At 52.4% G+C, this 18,258-nt stretch overlaps 8 protein-coding genes across 9 annotated transcripts; 3 read left to right on the top strand and 5 right to left on the bottom strand.

Annotated features, from left to right (window-relative positions):
- The first annotated feature begins 457 nt into the window (after window positions 1-457).
- PV07_09472 (uncharacterized protein) lies at window positions 458-2,738 on the top strand. The gene is made up of 4 exons (XM_016396732.1): window positions 458-652; window positions 724-1,148; window positions 1,216-1,378; window positions 1,462-2,738. Exons 1-4 carry the CDS (start codon window positions 630-632, stop codon window positions 2,519-2,521), a joined length of 1,671 nt encoding a protein of 556 aa, XP_016246588.1. The 5' UTR covers window positions 458-629; the 3' UTR covers window positions 2,522-2,738.
- On the bottom strand, window positions 2,634-5,343 carry PV07_09473 (uncharacterized protein). Its single transcript, XM_016396733.1, has 2 exons — window positions 5,321-5,343; window positions 2,634-5,265 (listed from the first exon to the last, which is right to left on the bottom strand). Exon 2 carries the CDS (start codon window positions 3,737-3,739, stop codon window positions 2,894-2,896), a length of 846 nt encoding a protein of 281 aa, XP_016246589.1. The 5' UTR covers window positions 3,740-5,265; window positions 5,321-5,343; the 3' UTR covers window positions 2,634-2,893.
- PV07_09474 (uncharacterized protein) lies at window positions 4,873-5,596 on the top strand. Its single transcript, XM_016396734.1, has one exon. The coding sequence runs from the start codon at window positions 4,995-4,997 to the stop codon at window positions 5,301-5,303; it is 309 nt and encodes a 102-aa protein (XP_016246590.1). The 5' UTR covers window positions 4,873-4,994; the 3' UTR covers window positions 5,304-5,596.
- PV07_09475 (2,3-diketo-5-methylthio-1-phosphopentane phosphatase) lies at window positions 5,244-6,875 on the bottom strand. Its single transcript, XM_016396735.1, has 5 exons — window positions 6,625-6,875; window positions 6,514-6,554; window positions 6,243-6,423; window positions 5,595-6,158; window positions 5,244-5,527 (listed from the first exon to the last, which is right to left on the bottom strand). The coding sequence occupies exons 1-4, from the start codon at window positions 6,776-6,778 to the stop codon at window positions 5,668-5,670; spliced, it is 867 nt and encodes a 288-aa protein (XP_016246591.1). The 5' UTR covers window positions 6,779-6,875; the 3' UTR covers window positions 5,244-5,527; window positions 5,595-5,667.
- A 147-nt stretch (window positions 6,876-7,022) lies between these two features.
- PV07_09476 (uncharacterized protein) lies at window positions 7,023-9,362 on the bottom strand. Its single transcript, XM_016396736.1, has 8 exons — window positions 9,116-9,362; window positions 9,009-9,069; window positions 8,574-8,956; window positions 8,342-8,451; window positions 7,976-8,293; window positions 7,817-7,927; window positions 7,599-7,759; window positions 7,023-7,470 (listed from the first exon to the last, which is right to left on the bottom strand). The coding sequence occupies exons 1-8, from the start codon at window positions 9,321-9,323 to the stop codon at window positions 7,314-7,316; spliced, it is 1,509 nt and encodes a 502-aa protein (XP_016246592.1). The 5' UTR covers window positions 9,324-9,362; the 3' UTR covers window positions 7,023-7,313.
- A 1,734-nt stretch (window positions 9,363-11,096) lies between these two features.
- On the bottom strand, window positions 11,097-13,218 carry PV07_09477 (uncharacterized protein). Its single transcript, XM_016396737.1, has one exon. It carries the CDS (start codon window positions 13,181-13,183, stop codon window positions 11,153-11,155), a length of 2,031 nt encoding a protein of 676 aa, XP_016246593.1. The 5' UTR covers window positions 13,184-13,218; the 3' UTR covers window positions 11,097-11,152.
- A 752-nt stretch (window positions 13,219-13,970) lies between these two features.
- PV07_09478 lies at window positions 13,971-16,899 on the top strand. Of its 2 annotated transcripts, none has more exons than XM_016396738.1 (2): window positions 13,971-14,007; window positions 14,085-16,899. In XM_016396738.1, exons 1-2 carry the CDS (start codon window positions 13,988-13,990, stop codon window positions 14,899-14,901), a joined length of 837 nt encoding a protein of 278 aa, XP_016246594.1. In that variant the 5' UTR covers window positions 13,971-13,987; the 3' UTR covers window positions 14,902-16,899. The 2 variants fall into 2 exon arrangements, with proteins under 2 accessions (XP_016246594.1, XP_016246595.1); XM_016396739.1 differs by lacking the exon at window positions 13,971-14,007 and having other exon boundaries at window positions 14,045-14,180; window positions 14,237-16,899.
- PV07_09479 (uncharacterized protein) lies at window positions 15,633-16,667 on the bottom strand (the record flags this gene model as incomplete). Its single annotated transcript, XM_016396740.1, has 2 exons — window positions 15,633-15,986; window positions 16,056-16,667. The coding sequence occupies 2 exons, from the start codon at window positions 16,665-16,667 to the stop codon at window positions 15,633-15,635; spliced, it is 966 nt and encodes a 321-aa protein (XP_016246596.1).
- Window positions 16,900-18,258: the final 1,359 nt, after the last annotated feature.

Genomic DNA, 18,258 nt, shown 5'->3' on the forward strand with positions numbered 1-18,258 from the left:
GCGTGATAATCTCGCGTTGTATGAGAGAAATAGAGATAGTTAAGGTGTATTTTAGTGCTATAGACGAAACACATTCCTCATATAAATTACTAGGCGCTAGCATTATAGCGTACTTTTTTAGTACGTTGGGGGCCAAGTAAATTCGGTATTATATCGAATCTTCGGTTTCAGAACGTTTATTCTTTCGTCAAGGAATAGATTTCACGTATTTTACCATCACTGCTCGAGACGAGGTCGGATATCTCCACCGTCTCTATCTCTGAATTCGTCGCGAGATGTTGAGGTGATTTTGGCTGGGAAAGGCTATTCGACGACTATATCCAACGGCTCACGGACGATATCTCCGAGTCTTATCAAGCAAGCCAAGCTAGGTCGGAACAGCATTCGCAGACGGTTCTCAGGACGACAGCAGACGTCCGCGATGCGCCTTGGCGATGAACCCCCATGGTCGGAAGTCGGCACACTCGAGGACATCATTCCTTCCGCTTTGGGAGACCGAACTCAGGCACGACAATAAGAAGTGGCTGATAAGCCTGTAGCCGAAGGACGAGATACTTTGTACATATGTCTCAGAATACTGCACGTGAAGTCAATGCCTCTCGTGCACCATCACTTGAAGAACTGCAAGGATGGCAATAGCATCATTGGGAAAGTGAGTCTCCAATGCAATTTCAACATCAAGGCCACGCTCAACTCACCGGTGACCTTCTCTGACGTAAATAGGGGCACGAAGCTCGATGCTGCCGAAGTTCGAGCACTTGTCAAGGCTGTCGGGCTATCGATATCCGATAGTGCAATCGAAGACTGGCGCGTTCTTCTGGGATCGTTTGAAGACTGTGCACAGCTCGTGTTGGAAGACGACGACGGGCTGCCGATCCCTGATCCAGATCGGTATATCAGGACAGACATTCAGATTCCAGAGAACAACGAGAAAGGCGGGTGGGCGACACGATGTTCCGTCAAGAGTGCCGCTCCTACGAGCGCTTTACTGGCCGGACGCACGCTGGCAGTGAAGGACAACATTGCCCTTGCCGGCGTCAGATGTACAAATGGACTTCCGCCTGTTAATGGAGAGTGGATTCCCACGTACGATGCCACTATCGTGACTCGAGTACTGGATGCTGGCGCCATGATCACGGGCAAAGCAAGTAGGTTTACCACTGAGCATCGTTTGTGGCCAGGTGAGAGCCAGGCGGCTAACCGACGACTCCATAGCGTGCGAAAATGCATGTATGGAACCGATCTCTAATACTTCATACACCGGCGTCGTCCATAACCCTTTCGCGGATGGTTATACGTGCGGAGGCTCTAGTAGTGGTTCGGGAAGATTGGTCGCGATCGGCGCAGTAGATATGGCACTGGGAGGTGACCAGGGAGGGTACGTTTCTCATCCTTAAAGCCGTCTACGCAGAATGGTCTTGAGCGAAGGTAAATCATGCGACTAACACATGTGAAACACAGGTCGATTCGCATTCCAGCTGCGTTCTGTGGCATTGTCGGCCACAAGCCAACTTGGGGCCTGGTTCCCTATACCGGCATCCTGGGTCTCCAATCCGTGATCGACCATACCGGGCCCATGACGGCCACAGTCCGAGACAACGCCCGCCTCCTTGAAGCCATCTCCGGCCCAGATGGAATCGATGATCGGCAGCCGTTTTTCATGGCTCCGGAATCTTTGCGATTCTCCAGCTCGCTGGACGAATTCCTCTCTGCAGGTGCCGCTAAGCCCCGAGACCAGCTTCTGAAGGGGTTCAAGGTGGGAGTCCTCAAAGAAGGGTTCACTGGCAAACAAATGAACCCGAACGTCGCCACGGCATGCCACTCGGCCATCTCGGATCTCAAGGAAATGGGCGCCGAAGTCGTCGAGGTCTCGGTGCCGAATCACGAGCATATCTGCATCATATGGATGTGTGCCCTGCCGCTGCGTGGCGGTCGAGAAGCGCTCCTCGGCGACACCACAGGGCGCAAACAGCTGGAGCTGACAGATCGCGGGACCGCGGCCGCTCCGGCCATGGGGCCCAGTGAGAAGGCCCTGCTCTCGCAAGAGTTCTTTGACGCCCTGGGCCCGGGTGCTCAGAACCTCTACATGAGGTATCTGTACGTGAACGACAAGTACGGCGCGGGCTTGCACGCCAAATGCACCAACCTCCTGAACAAAGCGACACAGGCGTACGACGCGGTCCTTGGCTCGGTCGACGTGCTGGTGATGCCCACCGTGCCGATGCCGGCGTTCCCGTTTCCCGGCGGACCGGACAACAGCACGGGGCGCTTCCAGGGGGGCCCTCTCGAGAGCCTCTCGTATCCGTTAGGTGTGCTCAGCAATACGGCCCAGTTCAATTCCACCGGCCACCCAGCCCTGTCTCTGCCCGTGGGCTTTGTGCCTGCTCCGGACAATCCGGATGTCAAGTTGCCCGCGGGACTCCAGATTGTCGGCAAACGCTTCGAGGACTTGACGTGCTACAAGGTGGCGGCGGCGTGGGAAGAGCACAAGGACTGGAAAACTCTGCTGTTCGCGCAGTAGGACATAAGGCAGTGCGAAATGGTGCACCGAAGAGAAAGTCGGTGTACTACATGTCACAAAATGTTCGAAAATCTTTACAGCGATTTCTCCAAGTGATGCTCACCGCTCGATTTGGACTGTCTCCCATTCTCAATTGCCTGTCCTTCGCATTTATTTGTGCCAGACTCACACATGTTGTGTGCGCTTAGTCCCACGGCAGCAAGCTCAAAGGATCTCCAATACTCTGTCCACATCGTAGTGGTAACTTTTATTCGCAGGGGAAGGCGTGCGAGTGGTTTCCCGAAACACCTGGTTACGTGACAAGGCTGAGCCAGCCGTCCCTGTTGAAGGAACGAGGGTTTCCGGAGTCCATACCCTTGGCGGCCCCCGAAGCTATCCGGGCTTCTGACCAATGGTTGTATAATATGTGGTATAATAGACCCTGCCCTGTCTGATGTCCTGAAGCGTCTCGTGCACCGCTCTTCCAAACAGGTCAGACACTTCTCTTGATGCTCTGTCTTTCAACCCTTCGTGAATGTCCGTCAGAGCCCAAATTGCATTGTCTGTGTCCTGCCTCAACAGCCACGGTATCGGAGGCATATCGACGTAGCGAAGGTTGGTTAGCCCGTGACGCTGGAGCTCTGCGGCAAGATGCCGTAGCCATTCGGTGTGGGAGAACAAGCTGGTCAAAGGCGCCGTGATCGCCGGAGGATGTCGAAACGCGCCGGGGCATCTCAGCGGGTCGCTCATCGCTCGGAGAACCGGCACCGTCGCATCGGTCCACTGTATAAAGCCGCCTGGCTTCAATAATCTGACGATGTTGTGCATGACCCAATCTTTGTCCTGAAAGTAAACCGCTGCCATGATCAGTCGGACATGCACAACGTCGAATCGACCAGCATATCGGTCGGGCATGGGCTGGAAGATGTCATGGATCTCCAGCGTCACGTTCGGCGGCCACGTGAACTGCGGCGGAAACTGCTGTGGGGATATGTCGATTCCTGTTATTCGTGCATGGGGATAGTCAACGGCCATGTCGAGAGACCAGATGGCGTTCCCACACGCGACATCCGCAATTTCGAGCCTTTGAAGGCTTCTGATCTGTGCTGCAATCTCTGGATGAAGCAGCCATCCCAACCTTCTCAGGATGAGATAGTGTTGAGCGGTCAGCCTGCCAGATGCCAATGTATCGCGCGACATGATATATGGGCCTCGGTGCGCCACCATTTCCGCCGCCATATTTACACATAAAGTGATGCGCGCTGTCTTCCGACTAGATTGGGCGTGGAATCTGAGAACTGGTAGCGCCTCCTTCCATCTCCTCGACGATGGAGTAAGCTTCGATTCAAGTGAAGTGTTAATCGTGCGTAAATTTTGAGTGGGGAGAATCGAGAGCACGAAGCAAACTCATTGCGCCGGTTCCAAAACGACACAGGAAGTTCATGTCATGTTGAACCTAGGTCCTAAGCACGCCTCATCAGCTTGGGTCACCTTGACGTCCGGGAAAGTCGGACGACGGGGTTAGCTCATTGGCCATGCAGCTAAGTAATTCCTTGCGAAGAGTCGACGTGGCTTGGTGGCATTGAGGATTTCGAATGCTATACCATGAGAGGCAGTGAACAGCGACGATTGGCGAGAGAAGGGGTGTCTGCGGTAGCCTGGCCTTAGCAAGGAGGGTGGATCTCGCCGGGCTGTGGCTCTCCTCTCGCATGAGACCTTAGGGTGGATGGTTGACTAAATCCCAATCTCGTAGGATCGTATCAAAGCGTGACGGATAGTGCGTGTTCGGAAAGCGGGAAGTTTGATTTGTGGGTGTGGCGCATCGTCCTATTGCGAAGCACGTTAAGGCGATGCACTGGATGGCCTGAAAGGGGACACCACAGAGGGAGGAAGAGGAGGCCATTGCGGGACTCTCTGATCACTCTCAGTATGGCTCGCCAAGCTGGTCGTCCCGACGGAGCTTTGGGCGTGGTCAGGAAAAATTCAACGTAAGGCCACCCGCTAACAGGCAAGGAAAACCGTATTTCTCTCAAGTTGTGCTCGACATCGTCAGTAGGAGTTGGGAAGGTAGCCCCGAAGGCTTTTAGCGTGTCGGATCGACTTCAAAGGGTGCGTTGGCGAAAATGATGAGCGTCGTCTTGAGACCATGGAAGGACCCTGACTGTTAGCAATCGAGAGTCTTCCATTTGGAGCCAATCATCCAGGACATCGAGTTCTAAGGCCGCGTGATGAATCCAGAAAAGGAGGGGCTTCGTAATGAGCGAGAAGTCTCTCCCAGTTCGAGGAGTGTTGAGGGGCAAGCATGATCGACATCAACCATCTCTCGCTGCCACACGTCTCTTCGGCATATTCAAGGCTGACAAGTTCAATCGCCAGGCCGCAGCAGCGTGGGTAGGCTGTTTGGTACTGCTGGATTGCACTGGGAATCTGTGAGCACTAGAAATTGACAAATGCAGACTGACATGAATTCATTCTCAGATGTTGGGTGATCAAAATGAACCATTTCTTTACCAATGACGCTCCGGAATTTTTCTTTTCTCAGAGCCTTGCTTTATCATGGCGGCGGAGAATTCACTTGGGAATACCTTCGGAGGAAATGCCTACCAATGCGAGCTCCCAAGCGTCTGTGCAGGACAGAACGACATCCATGACTGTGCGACGTATCACGTGTTCAACGGACTGTTGTCTTGACAGCGGTGAGGTCTACCGAAACGAAATACCGAGGACATGGGATCATCTAAAGGGCTTTTGGGAAGGGAATGGACCTGTTAAAGACAAGATGAGCCGTAAAACCACAAGTTAGGAGGACGGTAAACTTGCAATTTGAGTTCAGCCAGATCGACCACAGAGGCCACTTGCTACCTGGTTCAGCAAACCTCCAGTTACGATGCCAGGCGCCGATGTCAAGAAGGTAGACCGCAACAACGCGAATGATTTATCGAGGAATTGGTCGAGGGCGACTCTAGAGAAAGACAGTGAACGGGTAGGAGATCAATGATTCGGTTGGAGGAGATTCCAAAGACCAGGCTGGACACACGTTAGCACTCTACTGTTCAGAAAGGATGATAGTGGATCAATGGACTCTGATGCATACCTCGTACGTCGCATTCTCTATTGTCGGAGAGCTCCTTTCCAGTGAAGGACTTGTCCTTCCCTTACACGTGGTCTCACAGCTCAATCTGCTCAAAGCTTTCCAATACTTCAAATTCATCCCTCTCTGTGTCAGACAGGGGCGCGTTTCCGGGCCTGTCCACCACTGCCGCCTTCATGCCCGCGTGAATTGCCGCACGCACCTCGTTGACATTATCACTCAGGAACAAGATCTCCTTTGGGTCTTTGCCGAGCTCTGCTGCAATCTTCGCGTAGCTGCTAGCCTCTTGTTTGAGACCCGCGTTCGTCGTATCAAACCACGCTTTGATAATGTCACGTTTGTCCAGAACAGCCTCGGGATCGTCGGGCGAAGAAGGGTCTTTGATGTGTTGGAACAAGAGCTTTTGCGCGAAGATTGAGCCGCTACTGTAGATAGATATCTCTTTGCTAGCGTCGTTGCCCACCCCGGACGTGGTGGGCGAAGACCACATCTCCAGAAAGCTCAATACATCAGGGTATACTGGCGTCGAATAGACATGGGTCTGATATCCGTTCTCCCATAGGTAGCCTACTTACGCTCAGTATTGACCCGTTGTGCACATGGAGGATAAGACGAAAAGTAGGTGAAACTGTGGAGACGAGCAATCTTTACCTTGTAAATTCTTCAAATACGCAATCTTTACATCCCGCTCAGTAAGATCTCTGACGTGGGCTTCGAATGCTTCAGGTGATGAGGCTGCTGGTTCGGGGAAGGCGTCACGGTAGGATACGAAAGTCGGGTCGTCCCATTTGGATGCGAGGACATCGGGGAGCGCTTTCAGGGCGTATGGGAACTTTTTGATTTGCGTAAGTGTTCTCACCCCTTACCCGTGGATTTGTCTCTGATAAGAGAGCAAAGGACACGCGTGCCAGTAGCTTCTTACCAGAGTATCTTTAACGAATGTTATTGGGCATATGGTGCCCTCTGATGGGTTTTCAATATTAGCCAGTGTTTCATGCAGCTTTAGAAGTCCCCACGTTTGAGTGCCTCTCACCTATATCTAGTAGGACGGCCTTCACATCCTTGAATGATTTGACCGGCCTTTTTGAGGCCTGTTTCCGCTTTCGAGCGACTTTGGTCGGGCGACTCTCAACTGTCTTTGCGACAGGGCTGCGGGAGCGCCTCTTAGTTGAGCGTGTTGAGACCATTGTATCAACTTATTTGGAGATGGGCCAGAAACATCGCCCCGTCGACATGTGCAGAGCTCCTTTTGCCATTGAGAAAAAGTTGATGGGATGAGAAGTGGTCGTGTTGCTTTTTAGCTCAGACCTTGACCTGATGGCTGTGTCGGCAACGGAAAAGCTTTTCGCCAGACTTGCCGCACCCCTTTGTCTCAGCCTGGCATTTAGAATTCATGGCCAAGGCGCTAGCAATTGCCTAGCCTGATAGATCTACTCAACGTCGATACAGAGTTATTTACTTCTGGCACCTGCATTCTCTGGCAACTCAATCAGGAGAGACAATTGATATCGAGCTTCCTCCAAAAGATCTTGCTGCCTTAAAGTCTGAATCATAGACCACGACTCGCATACACAGCATATCAGAGCTAAGCGAGAATGACCGCATGGGCATGGTTTTAATCACAGCCCAAAACCAGTGGACGAAGATGAGGTTTCAGATTCCAGAGTCTGGGCCAGAGTCTGCTGCAGGCGCAGAAGAAGACACACAAAGTCTGTTCTATCCCTATTCGATGGCTCGCACTTTCACCTTGAGATTACCCTTGAATCTCGGGGTAAACGTATCAGTCCAGTCCATCATCTCGTCCGTTGTACCGTCGTTCATTATATCAAATCTGCGAACCAGATGCGCAAATGTGTTGTGAAGCTCCGCGTAGGCCAAGCTGGTTCGTAGTCAGACCCCGATCCAAGTAGGCATTGTTTCACCCCTGAAGGGACCAAGGGAGTAGAAGGAGGAAGATAGCCCATCCGTTCAATTATCAAATGAGATGTAAGGTGGGGCATAACTTACTTCATTCCTATGCAGTTGCGGCTTCCTCTTGAGAAGCTGATCATATGGCTCTCCAACTCATCCACGTTATCTCCAAGCCAACGTTCAGGCCGGAACGAGTACGGATCTGGGAATATCGCTGGGTCGTTGTTGTACACATGGTGCGAGAAAGAAACACGGGTCTGAAAGGAGAATGAGAAATTGAGCCGAAATCTGGAGAGTCCGGAACGATAACATACCCCGGGAGCAATGCTTTCCCCGCAAAGGACTGCACCATTGCGTGGTACTACACGGGGCAGACGTGCAGATGTCCCCATAGAGACTCGAAGGGATTCTTTTATTACAGCTCGCTGGAAGCACATGGTTAGCTCCACTCCATTACCTCGAGTTCAACTCACAAGAAAGGGTAGATTCTCGAGGTCTCTCAGCGATGCAAGGCTCTTCGTATCAGGTAGCACCGCGATGACTTCTTCTCTTAATCGATTCCAAAGTTCAGGTCTCTTTATCATCCCCCAGATGCCGAACGTCAGAGCGTGCGCAGTGGTATCAGTGCCGGCGAGGAACATAAGAACAGCATCCGCTGCGAGTTCATTTGGAGTTGCAATATACTGGCCCTTTTCCCGGTCGGGATTGAGGGCAGTGCGGAATATTGAAGACGTCACCTCCTTCGAGTTGGCCGGTGCTTGGGCCAGGGAGCTGATCAGTGCTCTACATTGCTTCTTGTCCTCAGTAGGGTAAATAGTTGATACTTCAGATGCACTTACAGCCATCATGTCTTTCGCGGACGCGGCGGCCGGAAAGCACGCTTTCACGACGCTATGGGGTAGCCCTGAGAAAATCACCTTGTTCATGATGTTGCCGATGGTTGGGAAATCTGCCCATTCTCGTGTAGTTAGTGTCTGATAGAGCCAGATGCACTCCCCGACCGTTCCGAGGAGCCTTGCCATGAAAAATGGCGATCTCAGACATTGACAATCGCAATGAGGACAAACTCACACCAGAAAAAGGGCACTATTGGTGCGAACTCATGCAGCTCGACAATGAGGTTGGGTCGAAAGTTGGGAGCATCAAGAAGGCCCAGGCTCATCTGGTAGCAATAGTACATTGTGACATCAGCGGTCAGGCAGTTCAGGGCCAAGTCGAGGTCGATGGTTCGATTTTGGTCTGCTTCAACTTTCAGGCGGTGGAGGAAATGGGCGATTTTCTCGTGAATGAGTGGCTCAAGTCCGTTAATCTGAGCTTTGGAGAAAGCCTGCACGAAAAGATCTCGGTGGGGTTTCGCAACTCGTCCGTCGCTGACATTGAGAAAACAGCCCTCGACCTGCGGAGCGTTGTAGAATTCGCGAGGACGATTGAAATCGGAGCCAGCTTTGAAAACACTAGCATCGTCAGCTCTTTGGGTCTGTTAGGGTATCAAACGCAGCAACTTGCGTTCTGTAAGCGTCCCAATCAAAGATATGTAACTCATTCGGCCGCACTCTCACAATAGGCCCTAGTTTTCGTAAGTTAGGGTCTGCGCGGGTGAGTTGCTCCTGTACCATATTTATCGTGAAGTGCTTTTAAGTGCTTGACGAGTGAGTCCTTGGATATTAGATCGTGGTTCACCGCATACAGATTGGTGATTGCAGCGATTTTGGGACCTGGAAATCGCGCCAAAGGATGTAGTGTTAACCTGTAGATAATCTTGATGGCGACAGTAGCTAGGCACAAGCCCAGGCTGTATAGTATAATGAATTGGAGCGCCATCGTCCCTTGAACACAAGCTTTCTCGCGGGTGGAATGAGCACGCTGCCGAAAGACTAAATAAACGTTCACACTGTGTTTATACTCGCACCGTCTTCTTATACGAAGTGTCAGCTTCAGGCGTCCAATTTGAATCCTTCAGTTGCCCACAAGTCTGATTGGCGGAATGGCCATGTCGCTTATCTCTCTACTGCTTAGGCTGGGGCCGACTCGCTGCAGGATCCGCCTCTTTGAATCTACAGAGATTAAACTTGATCATATTAGGTGATGATACGCACGCTAGCTAACAGCACTGGGAGCGGGTCGCAATCTTCAAGGTGTGCTCCCTCGAGAGACGAGGCTTACGACTGCTGTGCTTACCTGTGGGCGTTCCCCGGATTGCTGACTTATGTCAGACACAATGGCTTGACCCCTGGATGACCCCTTAATCCGGTGAAAGCTGTGGACGCAATGCTTACTCGTGCTGCAACAAAAGCTACCCCTTTTCCAGAATTTACTTATACTCGGTCACAGTCAGTGCCATCTCTACTGTATCTAGGTGCGAAACGATATCAGGAAAACGTGTAGCGAGACTCTCAACTCAGCGAGTGCGGTGATCGTAAAATCCCGCCATCCCTCCCCTCCCCTTCTCCTAAACCGGTATATTTCTCCTCCAAAACATTCTAAGCGCCCTTGGGTCAAAAACCACTTGAACGCCTACCACTTCCACTGTCAAGGGGACTGAGTTAGCAACCATCAAAAGTCCAACCATGATCAACGGAAATAGTAAAGGCGTTGTCTGACAAGTGCGTCATAGTGCTGGAGGTATTCTAGCCCCCAGGATAGAGTCCAAAGCGGAAGGTATTTTATCTCTTCTCCGCAATGAGCACAAACCAATACCGCGCATGCAGGTCGAAGTGGATTGTTCTGGAGCGTGTGGCCACCACCGTCCCATATTCAAAGGTAAAGCAGTTGGGACAATACTTCACGGCATCTCAAGGGATCCAGTACGTCAAATATCTGCGGCTACTTCTACAGCGCTTTGGGATCACGACTAGGAAAGGAATGGTGAACAAAATGTCCGTAAGTAACGAGTCAGACCGCCACAACGCTCAGTTGCGCCGGGACCAATTGCGTTCGCTTATTCCTCAGGAGGGCGTATGTACTGCTGCGGCGTATTCGCGCAGAACTCCTCCATCGATCTATATACGACAAGGATGAGAATGAGGGAGAGGCTGGCTGGGGCCGGCCTGAGAAGGAAGACGGTCCCGTCCGCAGGTATCGCGTTGAGCGACCAGCAATTGGTGACTGACCTAGCTATGCCCGTGGCCGGGTTCGGCTGCTGGTCTGAGATCACCATATATACTCGGTCAATGTCGTCTCCGGGCTGGCATTCTAGGAATGCAGCGGTCATCCAGTTGGTGGGTCGAGGACCAACGACCAAACCTCTTCGCCATCTGCACTTTCTGGAACTTCTCGATGCACTGGGACTTGCACGAGAGTATTGGTTTAGTCACACCCAGGGTTTACCTCATCATATACCTTCTCTGGCGGCACTACGAGAGAATGGACATGCTATACTCTCGGTGGGGCCGTCTGCCCCAAGGTGAGGACCTGATGACGAAGAAGAGGCTCATGAAGTGCGGAATCAAGGACTTTGATAGTTCTTGGCTTTAATGGCTCTTCTCCGAGGACAACATCCTCTTCGTTGAACCCACCTTTATAAAGCAACGCCTTGTAGGTAGGGCCTACCAACTCCAACACGGAGGAACTAGCTTTGTAGAATCTCATGTCTCATGACAAACAAAAATAATTAAATATATTTGAATGTTTCTGCAATAAAAGCACGAAGCTCAGTCCTGGTGGACCATTTCGACAGAGGAAGGAATCCGCCTAGTATTCACCAGCTGTACGAAACCGTTGCTGTTTTGCTCGAGCTTGACTGATAAACTCTTTGAAACTTGTTCCATCTGTCCCACAGTCGCTAGCACATCTCCTCCCCTGGCGTCTTGGTCTCTTAGCTCAGGGCTTGGAGCATAGAGGCCATGGAAGATGAGCGCAAGGGGAGACGATTTCCATACGTCAAAGTCCTTTGTGGTTACCAGCACGGCGATGAAGAAGGCGAGGGTGAGAACAACGAGGGCTGCCGGAAAAGAAAGCAGTGGCCATTTCACTCCCAAACAGGTGGCATAGTGTAGAACCTGCCCGGTGACGGGAGCACTGTTGGCCGAGGCCCCATTCTGGCGTATGTACGTAGTCAAAGACTTGGCGGCGTTTTGGAACATAGAATCCACGGAATCAACAGTCATATCACCAAAGTTGTACACTGCTTGCAAAACTTGTGGTCCGTCAAAGCCCACTAGATTACCATCACCGTTCAGTTCGCCAGTCAAGGTTCCGGAGAAGAACTTGGAGAGGTATTTTTGTAGACCCGTGGGAAATCCCAAGGTGAAAATATAGAGACAGTTGTGGCCCAGCAAGGACTCCGGAAAGGTAGAGTACTGAATGTAGTCCATATCTGGATTGAACGTCATGTCATAAGGAAGCCAACGGCTCGCCGGATCGATCCGATAGCCTAGGGCCGCGAGCTGACGAGACTCGTTCTGTGAGAGGCATTTGGTGTCAAGAATGCTGGAAGTGTCAAAATAGCTGTCTTGCGTCCAGTTCAGAGAAGGCCCAGTGACATCTGTAGGAACCTCGGAAAGTCTGCCCGCTGATATGACTGCATTGAACGACTGTACACATTGGTACATTGTGCAACTGACGGCCAAACGCCCTCCACAGCTTGCCTTAGCCTTTTCTGATGCATTTTGACATGCTGGAGATGACAATGGATCTCCAGTATATTCCAAGCCGGCTAAAGGGTATGACCCTACTAAGGTTTGGATATGATATCCTGAACTGTCTTCAAAGGTCCACATTTTGCTTAGCGTCACGTTATCGCCACTTGTAAAGTTCACAGTAAGTCCCGAAGGTAGGGACGACAATATTGAGCCATGAGCATTGTCGTCCACCACTTTGATTTGATCTGATATATCCTGGCATTTGCTGCAGTATCCAAGGGTGCTATACTCGGTGGGGAAACTGCAATTGCCTGTCGAGCAAGTAAAGTCGACCTCGACGCCTGGAGCAAAGAAACCACTATTAATGGCGGACTGTATGCCCACAGGTACCGAGTCTGAGAGTGGGATTAGAGGCGTCTGAAGAGGACCCCAGTCGAAGTAGTTTGTTCGAGGTATTGTTGCAACCGCCCCTTGGACGGACGTACTGCAGTCGACAAAGTGAATAATATCTTGTGTAACAGGATCCACAGCTAGCACCAATATCATGATAACAGCACCCAGAGATGCCAACAGATGTCGGAAACTTGTTGTCTTGAGCAATGTGAGGGAACCAAGGGCGCCGCGGCTGGCCGCGTCATATTTCGCAAGATGCATGAGAGGTTGGTCCGAGGATAGCCACGACCATTTTGACTGTCCAAGACCCGAAGCGAGGACAAAGGTTATGGCTGCCTTTATCACACTGGAGAGGATTGAAAGCAATGTGTTGATTGAGATTTTGAACGGGATTTTGGGGAGAGGTTTGTCCTGGTTCGGGTATAGGACTAGGACGATGGCACACAAGGCCAGTAGACAAACATGGAGTGCAATGATTTCTTGCCACCATTCTCGGAAGGTCCCTCTCAATTTTCGCTTCCAAACTGGGTTTTGCTGAGGCCCATTTCTCCCAACACCACACCATTTGGCAATTTTGAGAGGAGGAGCAGAATTCCGCGAGTGCTCTTCGGTGTATCGGTAGCTGGTTTTGTCGTGTTTTGTAGCGACCTGCACATATCTGATTTCACTGGCGCCTACAGGGAGCATTCTTGTCACATTTGAAGCCATGATTCTCTTCGAAGGAGGTTGCTTGAACACTTACTGTGCCAGAGAGTGCAGGTAACATGTATTTCAGCCTCCTCAGTCGGCCCCCAACAACCTAAATGCAGGGATGAAACTCTCCGGGTAGGAGATAAGGGAGGCGTGTGCGCCCTGGCGTCCCGCTAAAGGGGGCTTTGAACTCTCTAGCCTACAAGTACAGTAGTCAAAGCCCAAGGCTAGCGTGACGGCCGCACATCCTGGCTTGTAGGAGGCCAGGTATTGGAACGCAGAAAGAGGCGTGAGGGGTTTGGACGTATTAGTTAAAAGAGTGAGATTAGTTGATCATCTCAGAGGGGCGCCTGGCCGTTGAAGCTGATCCCCCAGGCTGAGGGGTGAGGAGTCCCCGCACTCCAGTTGAAGGCGAGGCGTTTGGTATATAGGTGCGATTCTAGGCAGTCTGGTAATATTGTAGTTCAACTATCCCACGGCCAGGTCTTGGGGCGAGTCAAAGGGGTGACACGGGGTGAGCGGCTCTACCCGCGCGACTGGCTAACCTAGTGCCTACTTGTAGACACTTAAGGGGCGTCACGCTAGGGGAGTGCCGGCACTACCTACCTTAACAGGTAGGTCTAGAAATGGAAATGGATTGTGGAGAGGTCGAGATTCGCCGCCGAGTACCTCGTACCCCGTATTGTGGTATGTAACCGACATTCCGCGTGAAACACAAGCTGAATCTAGTGGCTTTCACCATTCTCTCACGACTGACGTCTCTTTCGATACTTGGCCCCACGCCCTATCATTCAAACGACAATGGGCCTTCGTTCCGCAGAGATGGCGTCCTTTAAGACAGAGTGAGTCCCCTTCCACAGCACAGGAATGCCCAGTTGGTCTCGAATGTCCAGGCTCGAACTAACGAGCACGCCATCAGTTTTCCCCCAGTGCGCGCCTGCATTTTTGATCTGGACGGGCTTCTCCTCAACACCGAGGACATCATCACGTTATGCACGAACCAACTGCTTGAGAAGTATGGGCGACCTCCCTTTGTCCCATCGATTCGAGCCCAGCTCATGGGCATCCCAGACTCGATCAACGGTGAGGTCTTTCATCGCTGGGCCAGGTTGCCTGTCCCCCGGGAAGACTTCGCCCGTGAACTGTCTGAGCAGATGCGACTGCAGTTCCCCAATTGCAAGCCACTGCCTGGCGCAGTGCAGATTCTGTCCAACCTCAGCCGGGCACATGTTGCTGCTTCCGGGGATCGAATCGAACTCGCACTCGCCTCCACCTCCAAGAGCCACACCTACGAACGGAAAACTTCACAGCCAGAAGCGAAGCACTTGCTTGCCTTCATTCCGCCCCACAGACTAGTCCTAGGAGATGACCCGCGAGTGCGAGAGGGTCGAGGGAAGCCCGCCCCCGACATTTACAATGTCGCGCTTCAGTCGTTGAATACGCCACCAGGTTTGAATGATAAGCCTATTATGCCCAACGAATGCTTGGCCTTTGAAGACAGCGTGATCGGGGTCGAGGCGGCGAGACGGGCTGGCATGAGAGTTGTTTGGGTCCCACATCAAGATGTGGCGCTCGAATACCAAACGAGGCAGCGGGAGGTGCTGGCTGGGAGGACGGGATTGATCGAGATCGGCGATGAGTGGCAGCTGGGGGAGATTGACGACGACTGGGCCGAGTGCATTCCGAGTCTGGAGCAGTTCAACTACGAGAAATACGGCATTGAAGTTCCGACCTAGATTCTCCCTGATGGAGAACTAACTTGGACCGATTCTTGTCGCAGGACCATACGGCCCGGTCACTAACCCTGAGTGCGAGGAGCAGATATAGGGTATAGCATGCTCAATCACACACACCAACCACTTCCCAAGACGTGCCCCCTGCCAACCAATCAAACGGCACAGCAGCGAACGCGAGACTTTGCGACAACAATGGGCGCGTCTGGCCAAATATTTTCTCAACAGTGCGAGAGAGTGAGCTCGATTGATGAGGCGACGAAGGATATTTACCTGGATATACGTGGGTATGTTATCCTTTAACTTCGGCCGGAAATGCGCAGACTGGGTGGAAAGCAACAACACACTCATTGAAGGATACATTCTTGACACTTAATGTATCCTCAGATCAGCAATCACTTCGGCAGCCCTGATTTTCCTGTTCCATCCCCTTTACATCCCGACAAGATATCCCCCCTCGAGTCGATGGGTGCTGGTCTATATTGCCCAATGCCCAACGCCCACATTCCTTGCTTCGAAACTCCCCAGCTCGCACGCCTTGGACAGTCGCTCACAACTGCGGCGTCCGCCTCACCCTGTATAGGAAATATCTCGTGCTTGGAACCAAGGACCCCCTCGAAGTCCAGCCCTTATACGACAAAGTAAAGGGAAGGGAGGAATACTATTCATCGAGTAAAACGGTCATGTCATATCGCTAACCTATTGCAATGCACGAGGTCCTGTCGAGGGCAATCTCACAGCAGAAGGCCAGCCACAGCCAGTCCCAGAAGCATGCCGAGCTCGAATGGCGGAATGGGTCGCTCTGCACGATTCGTTCCCGTCGTAGGAACGAGGATGCCGCTTGCCGACGTGGTTGAAGAGGATGTCGTCGAGCTCGGCGACAGCGCAGGCGTCGTTGGCGTGACGACCATGGAGCGTGAAGAATTGCCCAGAGACGTTGATGGGGATGGTGGTGGTGATATCGAAGTCGACTTGTCCGAAGAAATGGTCAACCCGGGGCCGGGCTCGACGGTGGCCTGATAGGGAGAAGTGGTGACCAGTGTCAGCGTTGCCGTGACGGTCGTCGTGTGCATCGCCGTTGCAGAGACCTATCCTGCGTCAGCAAGGCAACCCTCCCTGATCGAAGACAGTACCGAGCAAGCGGGGAGGAAACAAACCTCACTCGTCGACGAGCTGCTTCCACTGATCGCCGTACTCGTGCTCGCACTCGACGTCCCGGAACAAGTCCAAACGCCGCCCCGCGTCGCGTCCGCCGACGCAGATCTCGCAGGGGAATCTTGCCCGACCACCCAGACCAAGTTGCGGTCCCACATCTGCACGCTCGCCTCGACGCTCTTGTTGCAGAACACGCGATCATTCAGCGCCAAGCTCCCATCGACGTGGTCATCACCCGCACCGTCACCGTCGCCATCGTCGCCGGCGCCCGCTGCGCACCCGCCGTCCAAGCACGCGCCCAGGGCCGCGCGGTACGAGCAGTCCGTGCAGATGCATCGGCGCAGCCTCGCGGAAGGCGGCTCATCCGCGGCGTCGGCGCCCGTGGTGGTGGCATTATTGCCTCCGTTGCCGCCGCCGCTGCCGCTGCTGGAGAGGATGGAGCCGCACGACCCAAAGGCCTGGAGGAGCGAGGTGCTGAAGCACGTCTGCGCGCAGGCCGGGAGCTGCGTCCAGTTGGTATACTGGGCGCTGACGGCCGGTGGTACACGTGGGAGGAGGACAAGAATGCCGCTGGCGGCGAGGAAGGTCTGGACGAGAAGCATGGGGAGAGTCATGGTATTTTTCGGACTGGGGAATGGGGGCTAATATCCGTTGTCTTCTGGTGTTTCGGGTTATTCCTGTTGTCAGTTTGATGTGGAGGTGGTTGAATGAGTATCGTTGGTGTATACCAGGTAAACAACCTGAAGAGATCTCCTGGGATTTAGATCCTCGATCAATCCAGTATTGTCACTTGTGAGGCATGACGGATCATGGGATGGGAGCATGGGAGCATGGGAGCATGGGAGCAATGTCACGGCGGTTCCTTGTTCATCACGCGCCATACTCAGTATCGTGATAAAGGCCGACATCACCCTTCGTTTGATATAGCATGACTCGACACCGAGCACTATTACCTGTGACTTTGTGACCCATTAAAACTTCTCAGCATGGTGCTGAACATCAACCCGAAAGCTCGCCTGTGCAAAGTCGTAGTCCCATGATTACCCTCATTAACCGAACAAAAACCATGCCCCAGATGACCATATTCATTCACTGCAGCTATTATCAAGGTGCCAAATGAGCCTCAACTATTGCCTCCCATTCCCGGCCTGAATGAATAGACCTCCACATTGAGCGTTCAGGTTGTCGGCCGGCTTCTCCTCTGGTAATCACAGACCAAGGATCAAGACCCAAATGGTCGCGAGCAGACATGTCGCAAAGATAGCTTCGAAATGGAAGTCCAACTCCCTCGCACCGCCTGTTTGACTTGGTAGTACGTTTGTGCTTGTACTTGTACTCCGGGTTGTCGGAACGGTGATAATGCTACTAGTACTAGTAGTAAGACTGGCACCGGAATGAGACGTGATGATTAAAGATGTAGGTTGGGTCTGCGTTACTGGACCTGTTAGGGTGATGAAGTCGCTGCTCTCGCTGCTGCCACTGGAAGTTCCACTGCTACCGCAGCCAATGCTGCATTCGATGCTTCCGTAGGTGATTCCACTATTGCTGCTAGTTGTTGCCCCGGCCGATGCCAAAGTCTCTTGCGTAGGATATCCTGGACCGCCACTATATGGCTGCCCGCTTGTCAGAGCTGTTGAAATGATGATGCTTGCTGTTGTGTTTTCCCAGTCTGGGATTGAGCTTTGGCATGACTGGGTGATGGGTGAGGACGACACGGGGTACGTGGGAAGAGGTCCGGGAGTGTTTGTAGATAACGCTGGCGTTACCGTTGTTGTTATGTAAGATGTGCTTGTGATCGATATGGTGATTGTCGTGTTATGCGAACAAGGTTGAGCCTCTGAGCAGGGACCTCCTGGGACACTGGAAACATAGGTAGTTGGAACGAAAGTAAAGGGAGGCGGCGGGACTTCTGGGCTCGTTGAATGAGTAGATGTAAGAGACGTTATGCAGGAGGTATCCGAGGCGGAGGCGAACGAGGGAAGGGGATAGGATAGGATCGAGGGTAGACTGAAAGGAGCATACGAAGAGGAACTGATGGCAGAAGTGCACGGAGAACAGTCCAGACCAGACACAATCGTCGAGGATGTCGCTGGAGAGGAAGAACTGGCACATGGAGTAGAGGAGGAGGGGAAACCAGGATATGATAGGGTTAAGTCACCCTTTACTGCGTCAGATAATGTCTTTCTTCTTTGACAATCACATACC

Source organism: Cladophialophora immunda (assembly GCF_000835495.1).
Source record: "Cladophialophora immunda strain CBS 83496 unplaced genomic scaffold supercont1.5, whole genome shotgun sequence".
In the NCBI taxonomy this organism is placed as follows: Eukaryota; Fungi; Ascomycota; class Eurotiomycetes; order Chaetothyriales; family Herpotrichiellaceae; genus Cladophialophora; species Cladophialophora immunda.

Bases quoted from the DNA above. Each gene is read 5' to 3' on its own strand.
- PV07_09472 (XM_016396732.1), top strand. From the start codon at position 630: ATGGCAATAGCATCATTGGGAAA. The intron at 1,149-1,215 runs GTAGGTTTACCA...ACGACTCCATAG, and splicing joins CATGATCACGGGCAAAGCAA to CGTGCGAAAATGCATGTATG. The intron at 1,379-1,461 runs GTACGTTTCTCA...TGTGAAACACAG, and splicing joins CTGGGAGGTGACCAGGGAGG to GTCGATTCGCATTCCAGCTG.
- PV07_09473 (XM_016396733.1), bottom strand. From the start codon at position 3,739: ATGGCGGCGGAAATGGTGGCGCACCGAGGCCCATATATCATGTCGCGC.
- PV07_09474 (XM_016396734.1), top strand. From the start codon at position 4,995: ATGAACCATTTCTTTACCAATGACGCTCCGGAATTTTTCTTTTCTCAG.
- PV07_09475 (XM_016396735.1), bottom strand. From the start codon at position 6,778: ATGGTCTCAACACGCTCAACTAAGAGGCGCTCCCGCAGCCCTGTCGCA. The intron at 6,555-6,624 runs GTGAGAGGCACT...AAAACCCATCAG, and splicing joins GGCCGTCCTACTAGATATAG to AGGGCACCATATGCCCAATA. The intron at 6,424-6,513 runs GTAAGAAGCTAC...CAAATCAAAAAG, and splicing joins CATTCGTTAAAGATACTCTG to TTCCCATACGCCCTGAAAGC.
- PV07_09476 (XM_016396736.1), bottom strand. From the start codon at position 9,323: ATGGCGCTCCAATTCATTATACTATACAGCCTGGGCTTGTGCCTAGCT. The intron at 8,957-9,008 runs GCAAGTTGCTGC...TGACGATGCTAG, and splicing joins GATTGGGACGCTTACAGAAC to TGTTTTCAAAGCTGGCTCCG. The intron at 7,928-7,975 runs GTGAGTTGAACT...ATGTGCTTCCAG, and splicing joins TCGAGAATCTACCCTTTCTT to CGAGCTGTAATAAAAGAATC.
- PV07_09477 (XM_016396737.1), bottom strand. From the start codon at position 13,183: ATGGCTTCAAATGTGACAAGAATGCTCCCTGTAGGCGCCAGTGAAATC.
- PV07_09478 (XM_016396738.1), top strand. From the start codon at position 13,988: ATGGCGTCCTTTAAGACAGA. The intron at 14,008-14,084 runs GTGAGTCCCCTT...GCACGCCATCAG, and splicing joins ATGGCGTCCTTTAAGACAGA to TTTTCCCCCAGTGCGCGCCT.